We start from the raw sequence: 27784 nt of genomic DNA, 5'->3' as shown, positions 1-27784 counted from the left end.
GGCGCGATCCTGGAGACCCGGGATCGAATCCCACATCGTGCATGGAGCCTGCTTCTCCCTCTGCCTATGTCTCTGCCTCTCTCTCTCTGTGTGTGACTATCATAAAAAAAATAAATAAATAAATAACTAATACAGAGGGGAAAGCTGAAACACCCTAACCTGATCATTTAGTTTTCCCTACACATCTAGAAAATACTGTTTTTCAGCCATCTGGTTCTCTCTTGTCTTTCTGATGTATATTCTTTATCGGACACTTAAAATGAAATTCAGTTGCTAGCTTCTTACGCCTTTTTTTTCTTGGACTTCCTACTATCAGTTATTTAAATTAATTAATATCCTTATTTCATCATGGAAGATTTAACTGCTAAAAAACAACTCCAAACAGGCCTTGTATTCTGATACAAGATTCTATGCAATACTCCGTAAGTATGTGTAGTGGGATAATTACAAAATAAGAATACTGAAAAAATGTTGTTTACAAGTTTTTATTCAATCAAAATAACAGTGTGTTTTAATTTAAAACCTAGGGATGCATCCTTGATGGCAATGAGAAGGCGTATTGAAGGTTTGACCCCAGAAGAAATCAGAAATCTTTCAAGAGAAGAAATGCACATGCCTACAACTATGGAGGATTTTGAAATGGCTTTAAAAAAGGTTTCTAAGTCAGTTTCTGCTGCAGACATTGAAAGATATGAGAAATGGATATTTGAGTTTGGATCATGCTAAATTCTCACATGCAAACTGTGAGAAACCTGCCTTAAGTGTTTGAATAATAATTAAATGTAGTATTTCATTGCATTGAGTACTATATTTTTTTAAAGTTTCATAATGGTAAGATTTTAAAAAAAGAAAAGTATGATTCTGAATAAATAAAGGCAATTTTTTAAAGCTGCAAGCAAATCTCTTTTACTTTAGTATTAGCTAATTTCTTTCACTGACCATGTATGTTTGCAGCACAGATGCAATTACTTAGGTTGGAAGTGTCTTTGTATGCACTTCTAGGTACAGCATCTTCTCTTCCACTGTCCGGCTGCCATTCCTTTTAGGGAGTAAGATTGGCTCTAGCACTTTGGGTGCCAGTGAATAACTGAAAATTCCTGAACATTTTACATAAGTAGCCAATTGAGGCACAAACCATGCACCCACTGTGCCTTCCTGCTTGGCGTTAAGGTAGCTTCCCTCCTCTTCCTGGGAGAGCTTTAAAGACCCTTCATTTTATAATATACTTAAAGAGAAAAAAAAATACACACACACACACTTCTGCTTGACTTTAGTTTGCCTACATATGAGGCTGCACTACAGGCTGCTCCCTTTGCTCTAATGAATGAAATTCATTAGCACATTCTTTCATGGATACAAAGCATAATTAAATGAACAGTTAATGGTATAAGTTAAAAGTTAATGGTATAAGATCTTAAGTAAGCTACCTGTTTAGGATTACTTTTTAGGAACACCTGGGTGGCGCAGCAGTTGAGCCTCTGCCTTCGGCCCCAGGTGTGATCCCGGAGTCCCGGGATTGAGCCCCACATCAGGCTCCCTGCAAGGAGCCTGCTTATTTCTGTCTCTCATGAATAAATAAATACAATATTTTTTTTTAAAAATTTTAAGGATTACTTTTTAAAAAATAACTGTATCATCCCAACCATAGAAAAGAGAGCACCAAGCCATAGTTCCTGGTCTCCCTGATAAGGAGGCAAAGCAGGACAGGACTCTGCTGACTGTAAAGCCTACACTCTCCAGTTGGCCACTTAGCCTCCTCCACAGTTCTCATGAGATTCTCTGTAAGCTTAATAGACTGTCATTCTTTGAAGTTAGAATTGGTGATTTCCAGCATCTTAAAGTGAGGAAGGACATAAAGTGTTACTGGCTGGGTGACTTTAGGATCAAAGTGAATCACATGCTATTATTTATTCATATAATATGGAGAAAGTATATTTCACAGGGCTGTTATTTCTTATTAAAAACAGCTAGGTGGAAACAAAACAAAACAAAAAACAGCTAGGCGGGATAAAACCTCACTCCTTCACTCTGCTCCCTGTCATCCTTACCCCACACATACATATCTACTTAACCCAACTCTAAGATGGTTTTATTTTTTTCCCCTCTCCACTAAGGTGGTCTTACAAACCAGTCAGTCATTATTTTACTGAACAATGTGTTTAAAATGACAGGTTGCAATAAAAAAGTAATGAATAAAACAAAATAGGAAATATCTGTCACTTGGAATAAAAGCAAGTATTTTATGTACTACATCACATTATAAAACATGTTAATGGAGGTGATGGTTAAAAAAAGATCACTGTTGAAGGATAAATGACACTTAAGGAGCACAAGAGCAAGGTACAATCTAATTCCAGGACCAAAGGGCTCATTTGCAGTCTGAACCATGGCTAAAGCCAGTGTCTGTGAAATCAACTCTGACACAGAAGCAGTTCTTGCCCAGGATATGTTTTTATACCAAAACTCTATTGTTTTCCTCAAAAAAAAGTTTATTTTAGAGTGAGAACAAGTCACTACTATTTTTAAATCCTGGTGCATTCAAGGTAAGTAGTCTTCGTACAGGATACAATCAAATGATGATACACTTAAGTGATTTTATGCTGAGTCACATACTTAATATAAAGGCACATTTTACTGAATAAAAAAATAAGTGTTAAATTCTTGAGCTTTTAAATTAGAATTTCATAAAGTGCTTTTCATAAAGTCTCATATATTATAGTAATTAAGTGGATATAATTTCCTTTATAAAGGCACCTTGAAAAGTATTGGCACGTGGCATTTTGTCCTGCCCTCTCCCTTTTTTTTTTTTTTTTTTTTTTTTGGTAATTTTGATGTTTCTTCATATCTTCTCTTCCACTTCATTTAAATTTTCCTTAATCATCTGAATAACCAGCTCTGTTACAGAATAAGATGAACTTTAACTTGTCTCCTAAAAGGACAAGTTTCAGACAGTTTTAGGAGTTTAGCAATTTCTCTAGTGTATAAACAAATTCTTTGCGATTTAAAAGACAATTCTATTCAAGTGGCAAATTGAGAGCCAAAAGACTAATTCAGAGTCCATGATTTGAGATAGTGTTTTAAACGCATGTTTTATCTTCAAGGGTTTCTGCTTTTTTCTCAGGATTATCCGGAAATAAGTGGATAGCTGTGACAGGTATAGCATTTGCTTTATCCAATTGAAGAATTCCTCTGAAATACAAAAACAGAAATTAAACATTTCCTCCATCTACAGTTTGATGGTAAGACAAGGCTGTATCAGAGTTAAAATTAAATATATACCTGGGGTTAAGTGTTTTTGCTTCATTTTAGTTAGTTTATAATAGCTGGACAAACGGGAGTCCAAAGTCACAAGGGAGAATAAGTCACAAGAATAGCTGTTAACATGCCTGGTTTTATTAAAGCAGTATAGTAATTAAAACTATGCTACTGGCACAGTACTAGACAAAGCAGTGGAAGAAGAGAAGTTCAGAAGTGAGATTAAAGTATGTGGAAATTCAGAATAAGGTAACATATCAATTCAAGGGCAAAGGACAACTGAAATGACGGCAACTCTCTTTGGAAAACAAAATCATAACTCAGCTTACCGTATACACAAGTGATAGTAAAACATGTTTTAAGAAAAATAATTTTAAGATGGGAAAGGTCAACTTAAGAAAAATTTAAAATCCTAAAAGCCACAAAGGAAAGGCATGAAGTGCTCTGGCCCCAAATTTAACTTTTGTGTGATACCAGAAACAAGAGCAAAAGACAAATCACAGTCTGGGATTAAGAAAAAAAAAAAAACTGCAGTAGATATTATATGTGTGTAACAGATAAAGGAGCTCCCACATACTGATTATAAAAGGCAACACAACTGAAAAATGGGCAAAGGCTATAAACAGGCACGTCAGCGGAGAAATATATAGCTGATTATCACAAAGTTGCTAGACTCAGTTTGACCTGGACTTGCGAGGGACATAAGCAAGAAGAAAATGCAAAGTAAGATGAGATTTCTCCACAATAGCAAAAACAAAAAAGATTGTTCTCAGGTGTTGAGATACACACACCCTTTGACCCAGTAATTTCACTTTTAGAAGTCTATCTCCAGGGCAGCCCCGGTGGCGCAGCGGTTTAGCACCGCCTGCAGCCCAGGGTGTGATCTTGGAGACCCGGGATCGAGTCCCACGTCGGGCTCCTTGCATGGAGCCTGCTTCTCCCTCTGCCTGTGTCTTTGCCTCTCTCTCTAGCTATGTCTCTATGAATAAATAAAATCTTTAAAAAAAGAAAAAAAAGTCTATCTCCATAAATACACGTGCAAAGAGACGTACATTTGTATATTTAAGGTGCACACTAGAGCATTATTGGCAATAGTGTGAAACTGGAAGACACCTGGATGTCTACTGGAGGAGTGGTTATGTTATGGCCTACCTATGCTGTAAAACACCACGCCGCCAGAAAGAGGATCAATAAGCAATATGTGTGCTGATAGGAAAAGGTCTGATTCCCAAATGCATGGAGACCCCCTGGGTGGTTCCCAAATGCATGGAGACCCCTGGGGTGGCTCTATAGACTCAAGGCTACAGCCTATTTCATTTTCAAGATTTCATTTTGAGAGTAGTCACAGTTTCAACATCAGGTCATACTACACATTCAGTGAGGTCAGATCTTTGCAAAGTTGGACCTGGGCAGTTGTTGAATAAAAAGCAAATACTGGGGCAGCCTGGGTGGCTCAGCGGTTTAGTGCCTGCCTTCGGCCCAGGGCCTGATCCTGGAGTCCTGGGATCCAGTCCCGCATTGGGCTCCCTGCATGGAGCCTGCTTCTTCCTCTGCCTGTGTCTCTGCCTCTCTCTCTCTCTCTTTCATGAATAAATAAAATCCTTTAAAAAAAAAAATACTGTACAAAAGCTAATGTTGAACAGGAAATGAGGGGGGCAGTGTGCAATCTGATTCCCAGATAAGAATTTTATGTGGTGCCCTGTAGGCACACACATCTCGCTTGTAAATGTAACATAATGTATATGTGTAGTTGTAAATTAAAAAATATTCGGGACGCCTGGGTGGCTCAGCGGTTTTGGCACCTGCCTTCGGCCCAGGACATGATCCTGGAGACCCAGGTTCAAGTCCCACGTCAGGCTCCCTGCATGGAGCCTGCTTGTCTCTCTCTCTGCCTCTCTCTCTGTATCTGTCATGAATAAATAATTAAATTCTTTTAAAAAAAAATAGTCATGTCTCAGTGACTCGGTTGAGCATGTGACTCTCAATTTCAAGGCCGTGAGTTTGAGCCCTATGTGGAGTGTGGAGCCTACTTAAAATAAAAATAAATAAAATATTTAAAAGAATTAAATAAAAATTTTTCTTTTAATTTTCTTCTGGCCTAGATAAGAGCAACAGGAAAAAATTAGTGGCACACTTGAGACTGCTATGTACCAAAAAAGTTTTGGAGCCTCTGTCATTAGGTGAATAAAGCAATCTAGGGATGCCTGGCTGGCTCAGTGGTTGAGCATCTGCCTTCGGCTCAGGTCATGATTCTGGGGTCCTGGAACAGAGTCCCACATCAGGCTCCCTGCAGGGAGCCTGCTTCTCCCTCTGCCTAGGTCTCTGCCTCTCTGTGTGTCTCTCATGAATAAATTAATTTTTAAAATCTAAAAAAAATTAAAGCAATATGTGGGGCAGTTAAGAGCCTCGGTTGATAAACAATCTTATTATTATAAACATAATACTTTGGTTTTACCCAAATGGGACCATACTTTAATGATATCTTACCATGCATTTTATTTTTAAAGATTTTATTTATTCAGAGAGAGAGACAGAGACAGAGACACAGGCAGAGGGAGAAGCAGGCTCCATGCAGGGAGCCCAGCGTGGGACTTGATCCCAAGTCTCCAGGCGGTGCTAAACCGCTGCACCACTGGGGCTGCCCTACCATGCATTTATATCAATATACAGAATGTGGGTAAAAGATGCACACTCTCAAAGTTAACATTGATTAACAATGATTACCTCTAGTTATAAGAATTAAAGAACAGGGAAATGAGGTATTTTAACTGCTCTCTATATTTCTGTATTGATGAAATCTTTTACTACCAGAAAGTATCCTTAGGGCAACTGCCATTTATACTGCAAATCAGGTTTTTAATTTTCTATTGTGTCTCTTCCCACATGGAAGCCCATAACAAAACATTTGGTAAAAGAATTAAAAAAAAAAAAAGTGCAACATGGTTTTCTATACAGGTTTGCATAATAAAGTTCAAAAAAGGTCCTGAGATTCCTGGCAGTCAAAGGAAAAAGGAAAAAATTTATTAAGTTCCAGAATTTTCATTCAGAAAGAAATGGTAAATGTGAATTCTTCAAGGGAAACCAAACTAAAAGGTAGGAGGGATACTCCACAGGCACTTTGCATACGTTATGGTCTTTCAACAAACCCTTTAGGGGAGGGATTAGTTCAATGTTACATAGGAAAAAATGGCAGGCAAGCAGGTGGAAAAGTGAATGCTTGAATTGGGCCTCTTTTCCCATAAATCCTATGGTCTTTACAACATAGTACAATATAATTTAAGCCAAAGAGTGTGGTCGTCCCTATCTATGGAGATTTACTTCTATTAAGACAACTGAAGTGACTAACTTATTTTTCTTTCTTTTTTTTCCTAAGTAAACTCTGTTCTCAACATGGTGCTCCAGTTCATGACCCCATGATCAAGAGTTACATGTTCCACCAGCTGAGCCAGATGGGTGCCCCCTGACTGTTTAACTTACAAAAATACTAATAACAAATTCACTTTTACATTTATAATTTCTTATGGTTAAAAAAATCAAGCTGTACACAAAGGGAAAAAGTCAGTGTGGGGATCCCTGGGTGCTCAGCAGTTTGTTTAGCTCCTGCCTTTGGCCCAGGGTGTGATCCTAGAGTCTCAAGATCAAGTCCCATGTCGGGCTCCCTGCATGGAGCCTGCTTCTCCCTCTGCCTGTGTCTCTGCCTGTATGTGTGTCTCATGAATAAATAAATAAAATCTTAAAGAAAAAGAAAAAGTCAGTGTTTCTATCCCTGTTCTCATTCCCACTCATTAGAGATAACGTATTTTGTCATTCTAGAAATTTCCTATGCATTTATATACAGAATAGAAAAGTATTTACCCAAATGGGATCATACTGTTACACGTTTTCCCCCATCTAATAGAATTTGGATTCTTTGCATCTCAGCTGCACAGAATTCCACTACATGTGTGAACAATTAGGTAAGCCCTCACTGATAACACTTAAGTTTCCTCTCTTGCTTTTTACTAGCAATGCTACACCAACTATCTCACTGGTCTTCTAAAATCTACTTCATTTTAAATTGATACTTTGAGGTAGAAAATTATACATAGCAAAGCCCTCATTTCATTTTAGTCTAACATTGCATTTTCCATAACAGATATATGTTTCCTTTCTCTAATAGACTAAGTTCTTAGAGAAGAGAGTTTGTCTTACATCTGAATCCCTAAGACAAGTGTCCTGTTCATGACAGATATCCAATAAATGTCTTAATTTTGCTAACATTGGGAGACAAGCTAGAAAAAGGAACATTTTCCCTCCCTCTTGTCTTATAGCCTTCCTATTATTTATACTTTCTACTCTAAATAATACAGTAAATACAACTCACTCTTTAATCATTAAAACCACTAATGTTTCAAAAATAATAATTACTTACTTGTATTCACAAACCGGGAAAAGCACCTTTAAGATGGTTATTACCACGGCTGCTCCTATAATTCCAACCACCATGACATTCAGGAACATAAAAAATACTGGAAAAACACTGCTCCAGAACCGACACAGATCTTTTCTGAACTTTTCCATCCACTGACACATCACCTAAAAAAGGAGTTTTGATTAGATAAATCAAGGATCATTTAATCTCTAAGAGGCTTTAAAAATTATGTTCTAGTTTTGGGTGATGATAAAATTCTGTGTCTTGACTGTGTTGCTGGTTAGACAGATGTCTACATTTATCAAAACTTACCTAACTACACATTTTATTTTTAAAATTTAAATATTTTAAATTCAATTTTCCAACATACAACACCTAGTGCTCATTGCATTATGTGCCCTCCTTAGTGCCCTTCACCCAGTTACCCATCCTCCGACCGTCCTCCCCTCCTGCAACCCTTTGTTTCCCAGAGTTAGTGGTCTCTCATGGTTTGTCTTCCTCTCTTTTTCTAATTTTTTAAATTTTTTTTATTCATTTATGATAGTCACAGAGAGAGAGAGAGGCAGAGACATAGGCAGAGGGAGAAGCAGGCTCCATGCACCAGGAGCCCGATGTGGGATTCAATCCCAGGTCTCCAGGATCGCACCCTGGGCCAAAGGCAGGCGCCAAACCGCTGCGCCACCCAGGGATCCCTGTCTTCCTCTCTAATTTTTCCCCATTCAGTTTTCCTCTTTCCCTTATAGTACCCGCCCCTTTTTTAAAAAAGATTTTATTTATTTATTCATGAGAGACAGAGAAGCAGAGAGACAGGCAAAGGGAGAAGCAGGCTCCATGCAGGAAGCCCGATGTGGCACTCAATCCCAGGACTCCAGGATCACGCCCTGGGCTGAAAGCAGACTCAACCACTGAGCCACCCAGGCATCCCTCCCTTATAGTCCTTTTCACTATTTCTTATATTATACATATGAGTGAGACCATATATGATAATTAATTGTCTTTCTCTGACTGACTTATTTCACTCAGCATAATACCCTCCAGCAGTTCCATCATATCAAAGTAAGGATTCATCCTTTCTAATGGCTGAGTAATACTCCATTATGTATATATACACCACATCTTCTTTACCCATTCATCTGTCAAAGGACTATTTTTAAATTATTAAAGATTTTATTTATTTGAGAGAAAGAGAGCACATGCAGAGGGAGTGGCAGAGGGAAAGGGAGAAGCCAACTCCCCACTGACATAGGGCTCGATCCCAGGACACCAGGACCATGACTTCACCTGAAGGCAGACGCTTAACCAACGAGCCACCCAGGTACCCCCTAACTATATTTTAAATGGGTGCATTTCATTTTTTTTTAATTTTTATTTATTTTTATTTTTTTATTTATTTAAGATTTTTTATTTATTTATTCATAGAAATGCAGAGAGAGAGAGAGAGGCAGAGACACAGGCAGAGGGAGAAGCAGACTCCATGCAGAGAGCCTGATGTGGGACTCGATCCAGGGTCTCCAGGATCACACCCTGGGCTGCAGGCGGCGCTAAACCGCTGCGCCACCGGGGCTGCCCTTCATTTCATTTTAAAATGTACCTTGATAAACTCTGTAAATGTATCTAAAAATTATATCCTAATAATACAGGCATAGGAATGTTGCTTCATTATCCTTTACAGTTATTTATACTATTATCTATAAATTAAGTGAAAGTTATTGCTAAATGGTAAGAGGTTCAGCTAGTCTACTTTATGCAAAACAGACCAGAGGCAACTATGTTTCTAATAGTTGGCGGACAGGAGCAGGAGAAAAAGACAAACATTAGTGGCTTCTGGCCCAGATGGGGAGTTCACAGTGCACAAAATATGTTCCTATACTTAGAGAGTCAGAGGAGATGCTAAGGTGCATGGATGGCATGGGCTGCCTTGCTCTGAGGGAGGCAAGCAGGCAGGGGAAGGGTGCTGGCGTTTCAGCCAGCCAAAGGTGACTGGAGTTTTTCCAGCAACCCCAAATAAGCAATCCCAACCTTCAGCGGGAACTTCAAAGAAACCTCCAGAATCTTTTGAGACTAACAACAGACCTTGCTCACTTAAATAGAAATTATAAAACAAAAACAAAAACAAAAATTATTTTGAGTAAGAGGCCTTAGCTAATATGTATAAAGACATCAAGATACTCAGTCTGAACCCCAAATATATGGCCAGGCAACCATATGATGCCCTTAGTAATTTAGGAATACTTAACAAATGGAAATACGTTCTTACGTTTGTATCCAGGTTATTTAATCCTGGTAACAACTGCGTGATTTTATAGATTAAAGTGGATGCTCCATTGTACAGATAAACAGAGGTTAGAGAGACTAGGAGCTTGTCCAAGATCACACAACGAGTAAGTGGCAGAACCAGGATTCAAACCTACGTGATCGGACTCCTGACTGCACTCTTGACCACATGTGCTCGGTCACTGTTCAAGATCCTGAGGGCACCACGCATGTGTGTGTGCACCAGGCAGCAGCCACAGAATAAATAAATAGGAATAAGGATGGGAATGACTCTGGAACTGAAAACTGTCCCAAAATGGAATCCAATGACTTGATAATGATTATCTAACTATTATTAAATGAAACTTGAAAAGAACATGGGAATACCTGGAAACATCATACTACAACAGTGAGGAGTCCACTATTAACAATGTTTCACACTTCCAATCCTCATGGTTTCCACCTCATCTGAAATGCTATTTTCTTCAAAAAAATGTTTGTAATATCAAGATAATCCAAAATATTTTATTTACCTTGTATGAAGAAGGAGGCTCTGCTCTGAGAGGAGTCTCAGGTAGTTTGCCAGGTAAAGCGTCTTCATCTACAGTGGTTTCCACATTCCTGATAGGATACTGGCTGGTGGTCTGCAATGAGCTAACACTTTCTACTGAGAAGGAAGAGCCAAGTTACCAAAACGCTAGGTGCATTCTGGTGTCTCTCTTACTAGTTCCATCATTACTATACCAAACACATGTAGGATACTAAGAATTTATTTTGCCACAGGAGAAAAACAGTAACATTTGATTGTTCATATTTAAATGCCAGAAAGGAGCCATAACCTAGACAGTCATAAGGAGCTAGACCAGTTATGATCCTATCATCACGCAGAATGCACAAAGTCAAATCTTCAAAAAGTTCCATGTTTCGATGGAAAAAAAATGAATACTTCTTTCTCGAAAAGAACCTAAACACTATTCTTATCATGTATTTTGTGATGACTGCCCAGAATAAGGGTAGATAATTACCATAAAATATCACCAAGCAGTCATGACTGATCACTTTTTGTTTCAGTCACTCTCTATTAAGACTCCAGATAGGTTCCTGGAGTTCTTAAATGGACATATAAAGTAACAGGTGTTATAAAGCATTTCTGAAAGAAACCTACTACCAAACATATTAACTACGATTAGAAAGCCACCCACTAAAGAAATAATTTCCTTGATACCCTAAGTAACAGTCTTTTAAAGTACCTTTTTTGGAGAGGTTAGGAAGGGTAAATAAAATGTCACTATCTCGGGAAATAGAATACAGCATGCTTTCCTCCAAAGGTAGGGTGTAGTTTGAATGTCTGAGTATTCCCTGGTTCTTAACTAAAATATCAATTTCAGTAACATCCTTTTGTTGAGCCTATGAAAGAAAAAATAAGCAATTATTCTTTATTTTAAATAATGGATCTATAAGAATCTAAAACTAACTTTTCCTTTTTGTTCTCTTTAAAACACTTATCCTATTCACAATTACTCTTTATTCCCCATACTTTGAGGCATTTAATTAACAACTTTAATCTGAGTGTTTTAGAATTCAGTATCATAAGCTTGTTCTCTGTTCCATTTCATTTACTCAGCCAGAAGAAAAGTTGCAGAGTTATGAACGAAATTCAATTTCTTCACTCACTCAATTTACTAATGTTTGTAATATTTTAAAGTTATAAAAACATGTATAAATATGAATTTTTTAAAACTTAAGACTTCAAATGCTAAGTCTTCAAATGCTAAGCAAATGTTACAAGTAAAAAGTTCTAAAAGATTGGATACAGGCAACATTAGGATACCATTTTTCCTTATCAAGTCAGAAATAAATAAAATAATGCAACACATGCATAACACCCAGCACTAATCTTTACAGTTTAATTCCCAATTAATAATCATACTATCTTACTTGTTTCCCATCGATTTCTACTACCTCTTCTTGAATGACAATTAGTTGCAAACTGGAACCAGAGGTCATAGGCCACTCATGAACTAAAACCCTTACACTGACAATTCCAAAATACTCTTTTTCCTCCGAATTTTCAAGATTTTCATTCTTCACTATAAAACAAAACAAAACAAAACAAAAAACAGTTTTGAACAAAACAAATGCCACCCAATCTGTTACTGAATCTGATTATTTCAACATTTACATGGAACAAGACAATTACATAACAATTTCTTGGCCTTTTTTAATCTCCAACTTCACTAATGTTACAGAATTTATAAAAACAGAGACAACTTGACAAATCCTCAAAATGCTTATATAGTCATTTGAAAAGGGAAAAGTGCTCAATGGTCTTTTTAAAATTTAATTTGATTTTTTAAGACTTTATTTATTTATTCTTGAGAGACACAGAGAGGCAGAGACATAGGCAGAGGGAGAAGCAGGCTCCCTGCAGGGAGCCTGATATGGGACTCAATCCCAGGACCCTGGGATCATGACCTGAGCCAAAGGCAGATGCTCAACCACTGAGCCACTCAGGTGCTCCTCGATGGTCTTTAAACTACCACACTAGCAACATCATTCCCATTCTTTTACATAGTTTGTCAAGGAGGAACGAACGGGGCATAACTACTTACGAAGAAGGCCAGAAGACACAGCCCATCAATCTCATGTTTTAGTAAAGCAAGCACATTCATTCATCTGTTCTCTCATTCACAAAATCCAGGGACATAACGGCCCAAGAAGAAAGGACACGGAGTTGTTTTCTCAACACTTTCTCCAGTAAGTGACTCGCTGCTGTTGGAGAGGACAGGAATGGGGCAGAGGACAGGACTGCCCTGTAACTGGCACACTAATGGATGAGGGAAGGATTAGCTGCTGGCCCTACTTCTCTCTAGTGAAGAACCCCCCCACCCTGGGAGCCAGTGGCTACCCTATCAAGGCAGAAAACAGTACAGAAAAAGATAAATCAATATAAATCAAGGAGACCAGTGCAAAAGGAACACTTAGTTTCTCAAATGTTAGTCCCTCAAATGTTATCGTATGAGGATTATTCGCTAAAAAGGGACCCAGATGGACATTCTGCATGCAGACCCAGCTGTTTAAATGGATTCTGTGCCTTTATAGGCCTATTCCCTTCCCTTTATCTGGAATGTCCTCTACTCTCCACTCTCTCCTCATCCATTTTTTTTTTTTGAGATTTTATTAATTTATTTGAGAGTGAGAAAGAGAGAGAGAGCATGAGCAGGGATGGGGCAGAAGGAGAAGCAGACTCCCCACTGAGCGGGGAGCCCGATGTGGAGCTTGATCCTGGGACTCTGGGATCATGACCTTAGAAGAAGGCAGACACCCAATCGACTGAGCCACCCAGGCGCCCCATTCTCATCCATTTTTAATAAACTCCTACTTAGGCAGTTCTATCTACTGTATCCCTACATTGCTAAGTTCACGCCTTTTTTTAAGCAATAGCTTTTTTGTAATGTAACTCTTTGTTCATAAACCTATCTCCTTGACCAGGCAGCGTTCCCTTGACAGAATGCATCAGGTTTCTTGTTCTATGGCTTTTGTTCAGCAGTGATTCCATCCAGAATTATAAATACATAATTTAAAATAATATGCCATCATAAGTTATCGATACTGTTCAAACGCCTGGTCTGGTGGTTCTAAATCATAATGAGGCATCAAAACCAACTGGGAAATAGTACAGATGCCAGAGTCTGATCCCAATCTCTGTAAGTCAAAATCTCTGGGAGGCAAAGCCTAACTTGTCTCACTTTTTTAAACAGGTACAGACGTTTCCATTGAGAACCAAGTCTTCACAAAACGGTTCCTCCTTGACTTCCCTATTTCTATAAATAAGTCCACCCTTCTCCAAACTAGCAAGGACAAAAGTTAGCAGGTTACATTTGACTTCTTCACCCTCCTTCCCTATCCAGTTAGTTAGTTGCTTCCTTTGGGCCATTCCAGGTCCAGTTTCTCTTAACGTTTGTCCTTCTCATTCCCACCTACCTCCCCACCCAATATGGAGTTCATTAACTACTCGCCATTATAATAGTTACCTAACTAGTCCCTTCTTTCAAACCATCCACACAGCAGTGCCAGATTAACCTTCCATGACAGAGTTTTGATTATACAGCCGCCTTGCTCAAACACCATCAGCAGCATCCCTGTAACTCTTTGGGGGTTCCCTGAATGGTCCTTCTTCAGGGAGCACCTGCTGCTCCTCCCTCTCTGATCTGCCTAACCTCTCTCCCATCCTCCAAGCTCCTCCCTTCTCCTGTGGTCCACCTGAGCATGTGTTCCCTGTTTGCCCATCGGTCTTGCTCACAAAACAGTAGGCTCCTTGGCAGTCCATCTGTCTGTCCAAAGGCTGGTACACTATGCAAAAGAGAGTCGATGGATGAGAAAATGCAGGCCTATAAATACATCAAATTTGGTCCCTAAATCTGGCACCCCTGCTGTAGAACAAAATAAAATTAAACACACAAAAAAGCCCTTGATATTCTGACTTTTCTGACTATGGTAGGTAGCTTTCAAAAATGGCTCTAAGGGCAGCCCCGGTGGCTCAGCGGTTTAGTTCCACCTTCAACCCAGGGAGTGATCCTGGAGACTCGGCTCCCTGCAGGGGGCCTGCCCCTCTCTCCCTCTCTCCCTCTCTCTCTCTGTGTATCTCTCATGAATAAATAAATAAAATCTTTTTAAAAAAATGGCTCTCAACGACCCATGACCCTCCCATGAAGTGTAGGCTGGACCCAGTGACTTGTTTCTAACAAACAGAATAAAGTAAAAATGATGGCAAGTCACTTCTATGATTAGATTATAAAGGCTGTGACTTCATCATGCTAGACTCTTGCTCTTGCTGACAGGCTCCCTTGTCCTGTTACCGATACAGCCAGCTGCCATCTTGTGAGATGCCCTACAAGGTCCATGCAGCAAGGGAATGAGTGAGGCCTCTGGCCAACCTCTTGCAAGGAACTGAGGCCTCAGTCCAATAGTTCACAAGAACGAAATCCTGTCAAAAATCATGAGTGAGCCAGGAAGCAGCCCCAGCAGCGCCTTGAGATGACTATATCCTTACCAGAGAGCCAGAGCCACAGGTCCTAGCTAAGCCAAGCTCAGACTCCTGACCTACAAAAACCATGAGATAATATTGTTGTCGGCTACTAAGAATTAAATTGTGACACGGCAACAACTAATACACCTCCAAATAAGTTTGTTAAAGAATTAAGGAAAGAGGGCTTTTTGTTGTTGTTATATTTGTTTTGAAGATTTGTCGAACTAATAGGATGGGCATTTACTACAGTTATCAAAGAAACTCAATGCAACAACCGGGATGACCAGCAAGGTGACTGTAATATAGTAATACAGACAGCAGCCAGGTCACACTCCACGGGAAATTCCTAATGTGTATGTCATCAATGGAATTATTACTTATACCAATAATGGCACTTCTTTTCCTAACTATGAAGAATTAGCTTGCTGTATACCAACCTTCTCACTGAGAGCCACTAGTAAAGATGTAAACACACACATATACAATCAAAACCCACAGGGGTCTAGAGGCACCAGAGAGCTGAAAAGCCAGTCAGCATCCCAAAGGCATTTACTGATGCCCAAGCTGAACAGGTAGAGAGGCTGGAGAGCTCAACAGAAAGTAATGACTAAGAGGCCAAGAAGCTAAACAGAGCTAAACGGGCAGATTTTGGCAGTCTCATGTAGAGGGGCGTAATAGACGGATTATGGCTACAAAGGTATCCAGGGACTTGTGACAAGATCCTAGAGTGAAGGAAGAATAAAAGTAAGCTAATACTTTATGCGGTCGCCCCCCTGCCCCCCAAAACATTTGCTGACTACTAAGTCAGGCTGGGCTAAAAAACTGAGTATCTACCTAAGACACTATGAGGTTAAGCAGAAACTCTGGCAGGCTCATGAGAGTGAGGAGCATGGGACCCACAAAAGGATGGGCCCTCATAAACACCCCAAGTTTTCACGTAGGGCGAATGATGAGCTCCATCTGAGGAATAATAGTAACTAAGAAATAGACTACGGCTCACAAAGATGAGAATAGAGCCTTCCATTAGCCCAATCTTCAATTTAAAAATTAAGGTATTCTGTCCCTTATTATCATGACTGTCAGGGATTAAAGTAAATCCCCTTTGGAGCAAGATAATACTATCCAGACGCTTTTTAACTTTTCACATACAGTATCAAAAATAACAACACACACACAAAAAAAAATAACAACACATACTGAAGGAGAAGGATCAAAAGAAAAAACAAAACACATCCAGAATGGCTCGAAAAATTAGAGGGGGCAGACATGAACTTTAAAGTTACTGAAAGGGATCTCTGGGTGGCGCAGCGGTTTAGCGCCTGCCTTTGGCCCAGGGCACGATCCTGGAGACCCGGGATCAAATCCCATGTCGGGCTCCCGGTGCATGGAGCCTGCTTCTCCCTCTGCCTGTGTCTCTGCCTCTCTCTCTCTCAGTGTGCCTATCATAAATAAATAAAAATTTAAAAAAAAATAAAGTTACTGAAAGTGACAGGTTCAAGAAAATAGATGATAGGGCATCTGGGTGGCTCAGTCAGTTAAGTAGTTAAGTATCTGCCTTTGGCTCAGGTCATGATCTCAGAGTCCTCGGATTGAGCCCCGCACTGGGCTCCCTGCTCAGCAGAGAACCCGTTTCTCCCTCTTTCCCTGCTTGCAATCTCTCTCTCAAATAAATAAAATCTTAAAAAAAAAAGAAAATAGGGGCACTTGGCGCAGTCTATTAAGCATCCAACTTTTGGTTTTGGCTCAGGTCGTGGGATCAAGCCCCACGGTGGACTCACGCACAGCACAAAGTCTGCTTGAGATTCTCTGTCTCACCCCCCTGCCCCTCCCCTGTCTGCTCGTGCTCTCTCTCTAAAATAAATAAATCTTTTTTTTTTAAAGATTTTATTTATTCATTCATGAGAGACACGGAGGCACAGGCAGAGGGAGGAGCAGGCTCCATGCAGGGAGCCCAACGTGGGACTCGATTCCAGGTCTCCAGATAACACCCTGGGCTGCAGGCGGCACTAAACCCCACTGTGCCACAGGGGCTGCCTTGCCCATAAATCTTTAAAAAAAAAAAGAAAATAGATGACAAAATGGAGAATTTCACCAGATAAGTGTAAACTATTAAAATCAAAATTGAAAATATAAAATAATTTTTTTTAAAGAGGTGGGCTGGTATCCAGGGCCCAAGAAGGAGATGAAAAAAGAAAAAAAAATTAAAAAGAATAAAATGGGGGTACCTGGGTGGGTCTGGTCATGATCTCAGGGTCCTGGGATCAAGCCCCTTCTCAGGCTCCCTGCTCAGCAAAGAGCCTGCTTCTTCCTCTCCTCCTCACTCGTGCTCTATCTCTCTCTTTCTCTCTCAAATAAATAAATAAAATATTTAACAAAAAAACTTACTTAAAATAAATAAAATAAAAAAGAATAAAATGGACATCCTAGAAGTAAAGTCCAGTAAATGAAATTAACTCAATTAGGCAGAGCTGATAAATTTCTGTGCAGGAAGGATGAAAAAAAAAAGGATTAAAAAAGCACTAAACAGTGCAAAATCGATATGGAACCCTATGAAAGGGTCAAACATACATGTAAATGAAAAGCAAGAAGGGAATAAGAAAGAGGACTTATAACACTTTTTGAAAAGATAATGGTCAAAAATTTTCCCCAAAAGACATCAAGTCACAGATTAAAGAACCCTACACCTGGGGACATCACAGTAAAACTACTAAAAACCTAAGACTAAGAAAAAAAAAATCAAGGGCAACAAGAAAAAGAAAAAAAAAAAAAAAAAAAAACAAAAACCTATTATCCTCCCTGTAGCAATGAGCCTAACACTGATTCTCAATAGAAACTAGAGAAGTTAGAAGACCACGAAATTGGTCTTTAAAATGCTAGCCTGGGGATGCCTGGGTGGCTCAGCGGTTTGGTGCCTGCCTGCGGCCAAGGGCACAATCCTGGAGTCCTGGGATTGAGTCCCACATCGGGCTCCCTGCATGGACCCTGCTTCTCTCTCTGCCTTTGTCTCTGCCTCTCTCTCCCTGTGTCTCTCATGAATAAATAAATAAGTAAATCTTTAAAAACAAAACAAAATAAAATGCTAACCTGTCTTTCCCTATCTATAAAAAGATCCTCCAAAATGAAGGCAAAATAAAGATGTTTTCAAACAAAAGCTCACATAATTCACGGCAAACACATCTGCATTTAGGGGATTTCTTGATCTCTTACTCAGGGGAACTTTTTAGGCAGGGGGAAAATGAGGCCCAAGGGGAACACAGATATTCAGGAAGGAACAAAGAGCAATGGAAAGGGCAACCATTACCGTAAACATAGATGAGTACTGGACTACACAAAATAGTAAAAACAATTATGTAGTATAATTATGGGTAGTACTAGTATTTAATAACACAAAGAGTTAAAATGTATGACAGTAACAATACAAAAGCAGAAAGGGAATAATGGAGTTTATATTTTCTGAGGTTCTTGCATTGTTTGGGAAGTGATAAAAATTCCCAGTTTATTGAGCTCAGCAGTAATTATTAAAAGAATAGGAAAATAATTCAAAAACCAACAAGATAGAGGGGGAATGATCAAAGAAAAAATAAAAAAGCCAGGAGAGGGCCAAAAGGGAAAGAAAAAGGGACATGGAACAGATGGGACACAAATGGGAAACACATAATTCAAATTAAAGATTTAAATCCAAATATATTAGTTATTACATTAATGTAAATAAATCAAAATCCCAATTAAAAGACAGATTGACAGACTGAATTTAAATAAGACCCACCAGTATATGTTGCTTATAAGAGATTCACCCTAATTATAAGGACCCAGAGAGACTGAAAGAAAACAGCAAGATACCACACAACAATCTCCCTCTTTCCCACTTGCCCCGGCCAAAAAGCAATTACTGTTAAAATAATATAGATAAAATTGACTTTAAGGCAAAAATATCACTAGAGATAAAGAAGGGCATATCATAATTTTAAAAAAGTCCATCTACAAAGAAGACAGAACAGTAAATCCGTGTGAAATTGGTAATATTGTGCCAAAACATAGCAAAAATGAACAAAGCTGGAAAAAAAGACAAATCTACATAGTGGAGATTTTAACATACCATTCTCAGGAACTGATAGAGCAAGAAAGCAAACAGACAAATCAGTACTTCCATAACAGACTGAACAATATGATTAACAAAAAATTTTACCTGACACATACAGAACATCATATCCAAATAATCATATGATGTACTTTCTTTTTGAGGGCACACAGACATCTGCATTTCCTAAAACTGACCATCTGCTAAGCCACAAAGCAAGTCTCTAATTTCAGGAGTTAAATTTATACCCAGTGTAGCTCTGATGATAGAGGTGGAAACAGTAAAAAACGAAAGTTCCAAATTTTTTTAAAATTAAGCACCTTAACTTCTAAATGACCCACAGGACAAGAGATTGCACAACAAATAACTGGAAAACACTACAAACTGAATAACAATGAAAGTATGGAATAAATCAAGTACAGGGTACAACTGTTTAGAGAAAAATTCACTGCCTTAAATGTGTATGTTAAAACAGATGGTAAGAAGACTATACATATTTCTCATATTCTTTATTTCTTTCAAATACTGTGGTACAACATAATATATTTGCTTGTCTTTAAATAACTCAAGATTTTTTTTTTTAAAGATTTTATTTATTCATGAGAGATACACAGAGAGAGAGAGGCAGAGACACAGGCAGAGGGAGAAGCAGGCTCCATGCAGGGAGCTGGATGTGGGACTCAGTCCCGGGGCCCCAGGATCAGGCTTTGGGCTGAAGGCAGCGCTAAACCACTGAGCCCCCCGGGCTGCCCAACTCAAGATTTATTTATTTTTTTAAAATATTTTATTTATTTATTCATGAGAAGCAGAGAGAGAGAGAGGGAGAGACAGGCAGAGGGAGAAGCAGCCTCCATGCAGGGAGCCTGACATGGGACTCGATTCCGGATCCTGGGATCACGCCCTGAGCCAAAGGCACTGAGCCACCCGGGCGACCCCCAACTCAAGATTTTAAAAGGTTAAAAAGAATGTTATCTGAGACACCTGGGGGCCTCAGTTGGTTGAGTGTCTGCCTTTGGCTCAGGTCATGATCCCAGGGCCCTGATCCAGACCCGCATCCGGCTGCCTCCTCAGTGGGGAACCTGCGCCTGCTCCAGCTTCTCCCTCTCTCTTCCCCTCTCCTTCTGCCCCTGCTGTGTGCTCTCTCTCACTCACTCTCAAATAAATAAATAAAATCTTAAAAAAAAAAAAAAAAGTGTCGGGCTCCCTGGGTGGGTCAGCAGTTTGGTGCCTGCCTTTGGCCCAGGGCATGATCCTGGAGTCCTGGGATGGAGTCCCATATCGGGCTCCCTGCATGGAGCCTGCGTCTCCCTCTGCCTATGTTTCTGCCCTCCCCACCCCCAAGCCCCGCCTCTGTGTCTCTCATGAATGAATAAATAAAATCTTAAAAAAAAAAAAAGTGTCATCTGGATATAAGGATAGAAGAAACAGAAAACCAGAGAATTAGGCCAATAGCTTATTTTTCTCTTTATTTTTTTATAATTGTGATAAGTACTCCTCCAAGATTTTGCCTCTTACTTGTAAATCTCCCTTATTACCTCTCTGTATATTCTTACATTGATCTCAACCTACCAGAAATGCAGCTCCCATCAATGCCAATCTCACAAGAAAGAAATAGGAATACGCTAGGAATAACCAATATAAAGTAGGATTTGAATTTTAAACACAGTCGTATTAGTATACACTCCAGTAATGATGTATAGTATTAACTTAAAATGGAAATTCATCACATAAAGAACCGTGTTTCACAAATTTAGTATTACTAAAAACAGAACAATTACAGAAATAATTTAATAGTACTCACCTATCAAAGTCTGACAGCTTATTCGCGTTACACCACTATTTACAGGGAAGTCATTTACATATACCTGTCCATTCTCATAGGTTATGTTAAGAACAACCTTAAAATAAAGCAGCATATACGTTAATTCCAATGGTTTAAAAATGATGACAAATTCTTCATGTCAAAAATACATTACCTAAGTAAAATAGATTTGTGGGGGAAAATAACATAGGCTGCCTAATACTTAGCTAAGTTATATATTAAAAACATAATCAAAAGTAGACAAACCTGTTCTTTAGATACCTCCCCATCATCTTTCAGGGTAGTTACATTAATTCTGATGCTGTCCTGCAAAACATATAAATTGGATAGGTATGCATTTCACTAAGTAAGAATAACTCAGTTTTTCTTTTCCCCTCAATTATATTTATTGTATAATCACTTATAATAGCAAAAGAACATTTTTTAAAACCCAGCCTTTTAATTTTACAGCCTTTTTTATGCCCTCATTCACAATTCCAACTTTTCATAATGTGTTTTTTCTTAGTTATGAAATATATCACATTTATGAGCATATAATATGCAAATGTAGGACTTGAAAGAAAAAATTAACACTCATGTACCTACTCCCTAGGTTAAAAACTAGGGTATTGTCCACACCTTAGAAGTCCCGGGCATAACCCTCTCTGTCTTGTTCTCCTCCTTTCCCTCAGAAGAAATATCTATAGTCTTCCATGTTAATCATTTCTTACTTTTCTTTATACTTTTACTGTGTGTCATTCTCTCTAAACAATAAGTTGTTTAGTTTTATCTGTTTCTGTGCTTTATATAAGTGGAACAATTTTGCATGTATTCCTCTGGAACTTCTTTTATTTAAAACTGTTGATGCAACCAGCTGAAGACATTTATTTACAGTGCTGTATACAACCCATCAAATGATTACCAATTTACTTATTTTTCCACTATCAATGGACATTGGAATAGTTTCCAACTTTTTTGTTTTCTTTGAACAAGACTGCTCTAACCTTTTTTTTTTTTTAAGTTTATTGATTTTTCCTAGTAATCTCTACACCCAATATGAGGCTTGAACTCAATAGTCACATGTTCCTCTGACTGAGCTAGCCAAGCACCCCTGGTCTAACCCTTCTTAAGTATGTCCCATAGGGTCTGTGGACAAGTATGTATTGTGCACAGTTTTAGTGTCTCTCAAGGTATGCTCAAAAGCAGTTACTCAAATATTTAAATTTATTAATGACACACCTTCTAAAGAGAAGAAAACACTGTTAAGAAGTATTCACCAATATTTCTAAGAGGAATTACAGTTTGTCATTTGTAAAGCAAATCCTTACCTAAGTTTATTCACAATTAGATACTGTTATCCTAGAATAAAAAAAAATATTTTTTCCTGGGGGTATTTCTAACTTTGAAAATAGGAAAATTATTCATAATCAAAATAATATACAGGGGATCCCTGGGTGGCTCAACAGTTTAGCACCTGCTTTTGGCCCAGGGCTTGGTCTTGGAGTCCCAGGATCGAGTCCCACATCAGGCTCCCTACATGGGGCCTCCTTCTCCCTCTGCCTGTGTCTCTGCTTCTCTCTCTCTCTCTCTCTCATGAATAAATAAATAAAATCTTTAAAAAAAATAATATACAAGTGGATCTCTTAGCACTGTGACTATCTCCAATACTTTATATATTTCCAACAAATGAGAAAAAGACTGAAGTGATTTTATGAGACTGAGATGATGCTATTCAAGGAACAGGACTCTATTTTTTTTTTTAATTTTTTATTTATTTATGTTAGTCAGAGAGAGAGAGAAAGAGAGGCAGAGACACAGGCAGAGGGAGAAGCAGGCTCCATGCACCGGGAGCCCGACGTGGGATTCGATCCTGGGTCTCCAGGATCGCGCCCTGGGCCAAAGGCAGGCGCTAAACCACTGCGCCACCCAGAGATCCCAAGGAACAGGACTCTAATATGGAAAGCCTGTATTATACATTTGGTACACTTGCCAACTTGTATGGGGGCTTAGGAAGCTTCAGAACCAGTCTGGCTTCCTCCTGGTCCACCCTAATCTAGAATGAAGCATGGGCTAGAACCAATACACTCATCTCTAGAACCAACCAACATTCAGTAAGTCATCAAACTGGTGGTTATATTTTTTTGTGTTCTAATTCCAGCCAAGAATTCCTCTTTTCACTATACTGTTCTTCTAACAGCCCAGAGATAACCCTACAATGATGGCATTCCAAGAAACCTTTTCACACCTTCAGCCTTTCAGTAGTGAACATACGCTATACTGTTGTATACTTACTGCACTTACATATATCACTTGCATAGTGAAATCTGGGGTTTGTAAAAGACAGCAGACACTGTCCTGCTGTATTTTGTAAAGAACCAAATTCAATTAAACTTTTTGCTCCTTCCGAATGATTTCATTTCAAAAGAGACCTTAATCCCTTACTGCCCCCTGGGCTCAAGTTCAGAGATAGGTCATATTTCTTGCTATTCCTGAGAGCCTCTGACTGAACTGGAAGTTCAAGCTTGGGAGCCAGGGTGGCGGATACTTAAAGAGTGGGTGGCAGAACTGAAGTTTCTACCCACCCATTTTCAATCCCTCCTCTAATTCCTTCACTCACAAGATGCCCAGCTAGTACACATGGCTTCCTAAGGACAAAGGTAATAAATACCTCGTTTAAAATAAATGAATTAAGTTTCAGGGAAGTATATGAAATAAATACACATATAAGAAAATATGTGGGGACGCCTGGGTGGTCCAGCAGTTGGGCACCTGCCTTTGGCCCAGGGTGTGATCCTGGAGTCCCAGGATCGAGTCCCGCATCGGGCTCCCTACATGGGGCCTGCTTCTCCCTCTGCCTCTCTCTGTGTGTCTCTCGTGAATAAATAAAACCTTAAAAAAAAAAAAAGAAAAGAAAATATGTGTCCTCTGGATGTCTTTCTTTGATGAGCAAGTTATTTTAATATTAGAAGAATGTACTACAAAAATTTGCATTATTTTACAATGTGGGGTAACCTCAACTTCTAACAGTTGCACATGTAAACAAAACAGAAAAATGCCTATAGTCCAGTAGATCTGCATCACTGAGGGGATATGGAGAGAATTTTCTTGACTTCAGTTTTCTTACTAAAAGATTGGGATCCCTGGGTGGCGCAGCGGTTTAGCGCCTGCCTTTGGCCCAGGGCGCGATCCTGGAGACCCGGGATCGAATCCCACGTCGGGCTCCTGGTGCATGGAGCCTGCTTCTCCCTCTGCCTATGTCTCTGCCTCTCTCTCTCTCTCTCTCTCTGTGTGTGACTATCATAAATAAATAAACATTAAAAAAAAAAGGTTTATTTATAAAAAAAATAAAAGATCAAGTTAGGGATCCCTGGGTGGCGCAGCAGTTTGGCCCCTGCCTTTGGCCCAGGGCACGATCCTGGAGACCCGGGATGGAATCCCACGTCGGACTCCCGGTGCATGGAGCCTGCTTCTCCCTCTGCCTATGTATCTGCCTCTCTCTCTCTCTGTGTGTGACTATCATAAATAAAATAAAATAAACTGAAACTTTAAAAAATAAATAAATAAATAAATAAAATAAAAGATCAAGTTAGATACAAAAATGAACAGGTAAACAGATGTCATAAAGCATAAAGCCAGTATAGTAAAATATTAATGGTGGTCTAAGTTTGCGCTATTCAATATGGTACTCACTAACCACATGGGTCATTTATATTTAAATTAATTAAAATTAAATAAATAAAAGTTTAAAAACTCAGCTCCTCTGTTGCCCTGGTCAGCCATTATTTCAAGCACTCAATAATTACAGCAGTCTGGTGACTACTGTAATGGAGAGAGCAAACAAACACCATCACTACATGGAAGTCCTGTAGATGACACTTATCTAACATGGTGACCACTGTGACATTCTTTCAAATGTTCTGTACATTTGAAAAATTTCAAAATAGGAGTGCTTGGGTGGCTCAGTCGGTTAAGCATCCAATTCTTGATCCGGCTAAGGGCTTGATCTCAGTCAAGGTTTTGAGTTCAAGCTCCTTAATGGTCTCTATGCTGGGCATGGAGCCTACTTAAAAAAAAGAAAAATTTCAAGATAAAACATTGAACAATTTAGATCAAGAGGCTTCAGCTTCCCGTGTAAACATTTCCAAGGAATGAGATGCTCCCTCTCTCTGTTCAGCATTCTTTCATCTATGAAATTCTGAGGTTTTTTTTTTAATATTTACTTATTTGATTTTTTTTTTACTTATTTGATTTTTAAGATTTTACTTTATTTATTCATGAGAGACACACAGAGAGAGGCATAAACACAAGCAGAGGGACAAGCAGGCTCCACACAGGGAGCCCGATGCGGGACTTGATCCCAGAACTGGGATCACGCCCTAAGCCGAAGGCAGACACTCAACCGCTGAGCCACCCAGGCGTCCCTATTTATTTGAGAGAGAGAAAGAGAGAGAGAGAGCGCACCAGAGGTGCGGAAAGGCAGAGGGAGGAGCAGACTTTCCACTAAGTAGGGAGCCCAAAGTGAGGCTCTATCCCAAGATCCTGAGATCACCACAGCCCAAGGCAGATGCTTAACTGACTGAGCCACCCAGGTGTCCCTGAAATTCTGAGTTTAGATCTGGACTTTCCAAAAGTGGAAGGAAGGCATTAAAAGGCAGAACTGAAATGACAACCTCAATGACCTCATTAAGCCCACAGTGCAGTACTTTCAGCTTGCAGTCAAAATGCATTTTTCTCAGACTATAGGGACAGACTCAAATGTCTTTGGATTCACTAGTTGATGATCATGAATCTTTAAAATTTAGAAAATAATGTATTTCCAGAACTTTAAAAATCATTTCATTTTTATCTGGTCTCTTGATGCTGGCCAATCACATTCCTATTTTTAACCAGTTGCAACTGTGGTCCACATACAATTTCAGATACAAGGGGTTCTTTAGGCTTTCATTGTTGTGGTTTTTTCTTTTTTTAATTTATTTACTCATGAGAGACAGTGAGACAGAGAGAGAGAGAGAGAGAAAGAGAGGCAGAGACACAGGCAGAGGGAGAAGCAGGATCCATGTAGGGAGCCCGACGTGGGACTGGATCCCAGGTCTTCAGGATCAGGCCCTGGGCGGAAGGGGGCGCTAAACCGCTGAGCCACGGGGCTGCCCTGTTGTGGTTTCTTGAAATGCCCCAGTAGGGGCACCTGGATGGCTCAGTAGTTAAGTCTGCCTTTGGCTCAGGTCCCCATCTGGGGGTTCTGGGATCAAGTCCTGCCTGCATCAGGCTCCTTGCAGAGAGTCTGCTTCTCTCTCTGCGTCTCTCTGTGTGTCTATCATGAATAAATAAAATCTTAGAAAAAAAATACTGAAATGCCTAGCAGAACTGAAACTGAGATATGCTGGTTATTTCTCTTCTCGGAGAAAGTAGTGTTATTAAAAGTTTAGGGACGTCTGGGTGGCTCAGCGGTTGAGCGTCTGCCTTCGGCCCAGGGTGTAATCCTGGAGTCCCGGGATCAAGTCCCACATCAGGCTCCTTGCATTGGAGCCTGCTTCTCCCTCTGCCTGTGTCTCTGCCTCTCTCTCTCTCTCTCTCTGTCTCTCATGAATAAATAAATAAAATCTTTTTTTTTTTAAAGTGTTTTTAGAAAAAAAGTGATACGGTGTTAAGTCACCCCTGAATTTAGAGTGTTCAAGTCTTGACCAGTAAGGAACAGTATACCTATATTGTTTCTTTTCATTCTGGGAAAGTCCCCTTTTTAAAATCTTCAAACTTTTCCCAATCATACATTCAATCGATGAATGGCAAATACTGGCTTATTTCAGCATGACTCCCGGCGAAAGCGGTTAAGAAGCGGCCACGCTGCAGCCCAGGGGCGCAGGGGTGCCCCAACTTTAGCTGGCCGCAGAAGCCCCTGGGGCGGAGGGCTTGCGGACACCCACGGGCGGGCCCCACCCCCAGAGCATCGGGTTGGCGCGAGGCGATGCCGGTGGGGCTGGGCTGGTCCCGCCACGCTCCAAGAGCCGCCGCCGCTAACCGAAGCGTCGGGTCGCGGGCCTCTCCGCGTGCGGTCCCGTCGGCCCCGAGCCGTGCGCGCCCCGCTCGCGGAGGGGGGGGGGGGGGGGGGCAGGGCTTCCCGCCGCCGCCGGGCAGACAGGTGGCCGGGGATCGCTCCCCTTCCCGAGCACAGAAGGCACGGACACCGCCTGGCCCCGGGGCCGGGGCATCCCCGGGAAGGCGCCATTACCAAAGGCTGAGAGAGAGCACTTGTGATCGTCCTTCCGACGGCAAAACCCCCTCCGCTGGCCACGGCGGGACGGCTTGGGCTGCACGAGGCGCCACCGCACACCAAGGACCGCGTTTCGCTCTCTCGCCTCCTCCTCCCTGGCTGCCCCAGGGCCTTGGGGCTGCTCCCCACTCCTCTCCTGGGCACCCGGACCCCGCCCCTGGCCCGCCGGCCGGTGGCAACAAACATACGGACGCCGAAGTCCCACGACTCCCGCCCGGGCCTCCCCGGAGGCTCGGGGCGGAGGAGCGGCCGAGCGGCGCCCGCCCTGCCCTACCTTCAGGGCCCGGGATCGCAGTGGCAGCTCTTGGGTAACCGTCATCAGCCACCCGGCGGCCGGGAGCGCCGCGAGCAGGAGCAGCCGGAGGGCAAACGGCGCCGGCGGAGAGCCCTCCATCTTGGACAGGCCGGCGACGGCGGACGGCCGGGAGCCGAGGGCCGAGCCCGCCGTGGGGGCGGGGACGGGGCGGGGGCGGGGCGAGCCCGGCGGGGGGCGGGGCCCCGGGTGAGGGGGCGGGCCGGGCCCGGGAAGGAGCCAGTGGCAGGGACCGCTCCGCTCCGGGAAAGGCGGGCTGCGCATGCGCGTCGCCGCCAAAGGTGGGGGCGGAGTCAAGCCGGGGCGGGTCCGATTTCGTCATTAGACTGGCGGTCTGGATTGGAGAGAGCGGCCGACCCTAGGAGGGAGGATGTTT

The 27784-nt window shown here is 40.9% G+C and overlaps 2 protein-coding genes across 3 annotated transcripts in view; one reads left to right on the top strand and one right to left on the bottom strand.

The window, feature by feature from the left end:
* The window catches only part of KATNA1 (katanin catalytic subunit A1), a 46785-nt gene extending 45890 nt beyond the window's left edge, over nt 1–895 (top strand). Inside the window, exon 11 of the mRNA XM_038526310.1 lies at nt 528–895. Coding sequence (XP_038382238.1) covers nt 528–726 — 199 coding nt within the window. The 3' untranslated portion in view covers nt 727–895. The remainder of the gene's footprint in view (nt 1–527) is intronic.
* Nucleotides 472–27552, bottom strand: GINM1 (glycoprotein integral membrane 1). Of its 2 annotated transcripts, none has more exons than XM_038526311.1 (8): nt 27370–27552; nt 21095–21154; nt 20828–20924; nt 11858–12009; nt 11170–11326; nt 10453–10586; nt 7667–7830; nt 472–3189 (listed from the first exon to the last, which is right to left on the bottom strand). In XM_038526311.1, the coding sequence occupies exons 1-8, from the start codon at nt 27487–27489 to the stop codon at nt 3078–3080; spliced, it is 996 nt and encodes a 331-aa protein (XP_038382239.1). In that variant the 5' UTR covers nt 27490–27552; the 3' UTR covers nt 472–3077. The 2 variants fall into 2 exon arrangements, with proteins under 2 accessions (XP_038382239.1, XP_038382240.1); XM_038526312.1 differs by having other exon boundaries at nt 10453–10583.
* Between the last annotated feature and the right edge of the window lie 232 nt (nt 27553–27784).

The sequence above is a fragment of the Canis lupus genome, chromosome 1 (assembly GCF_011100685.1).
Source record: "Canis lupus familiaris isolate Mischka breed German Shepherd chromosome 1, alternate assembly UU_Cfam_GSD_1.0, whole genome shotgun sequence".
Taxonomy (NCBI): domain Eukaryota; kingdom Metazoa; phylum Chordata; class Mammalia; order Carnivora; family Canidae; genus Canis; species Canis lupus.
Note: the sequence above shows the minus strand (reverse complement) of the source record. Positions and strands in the feature narration are given on the sequence as shown.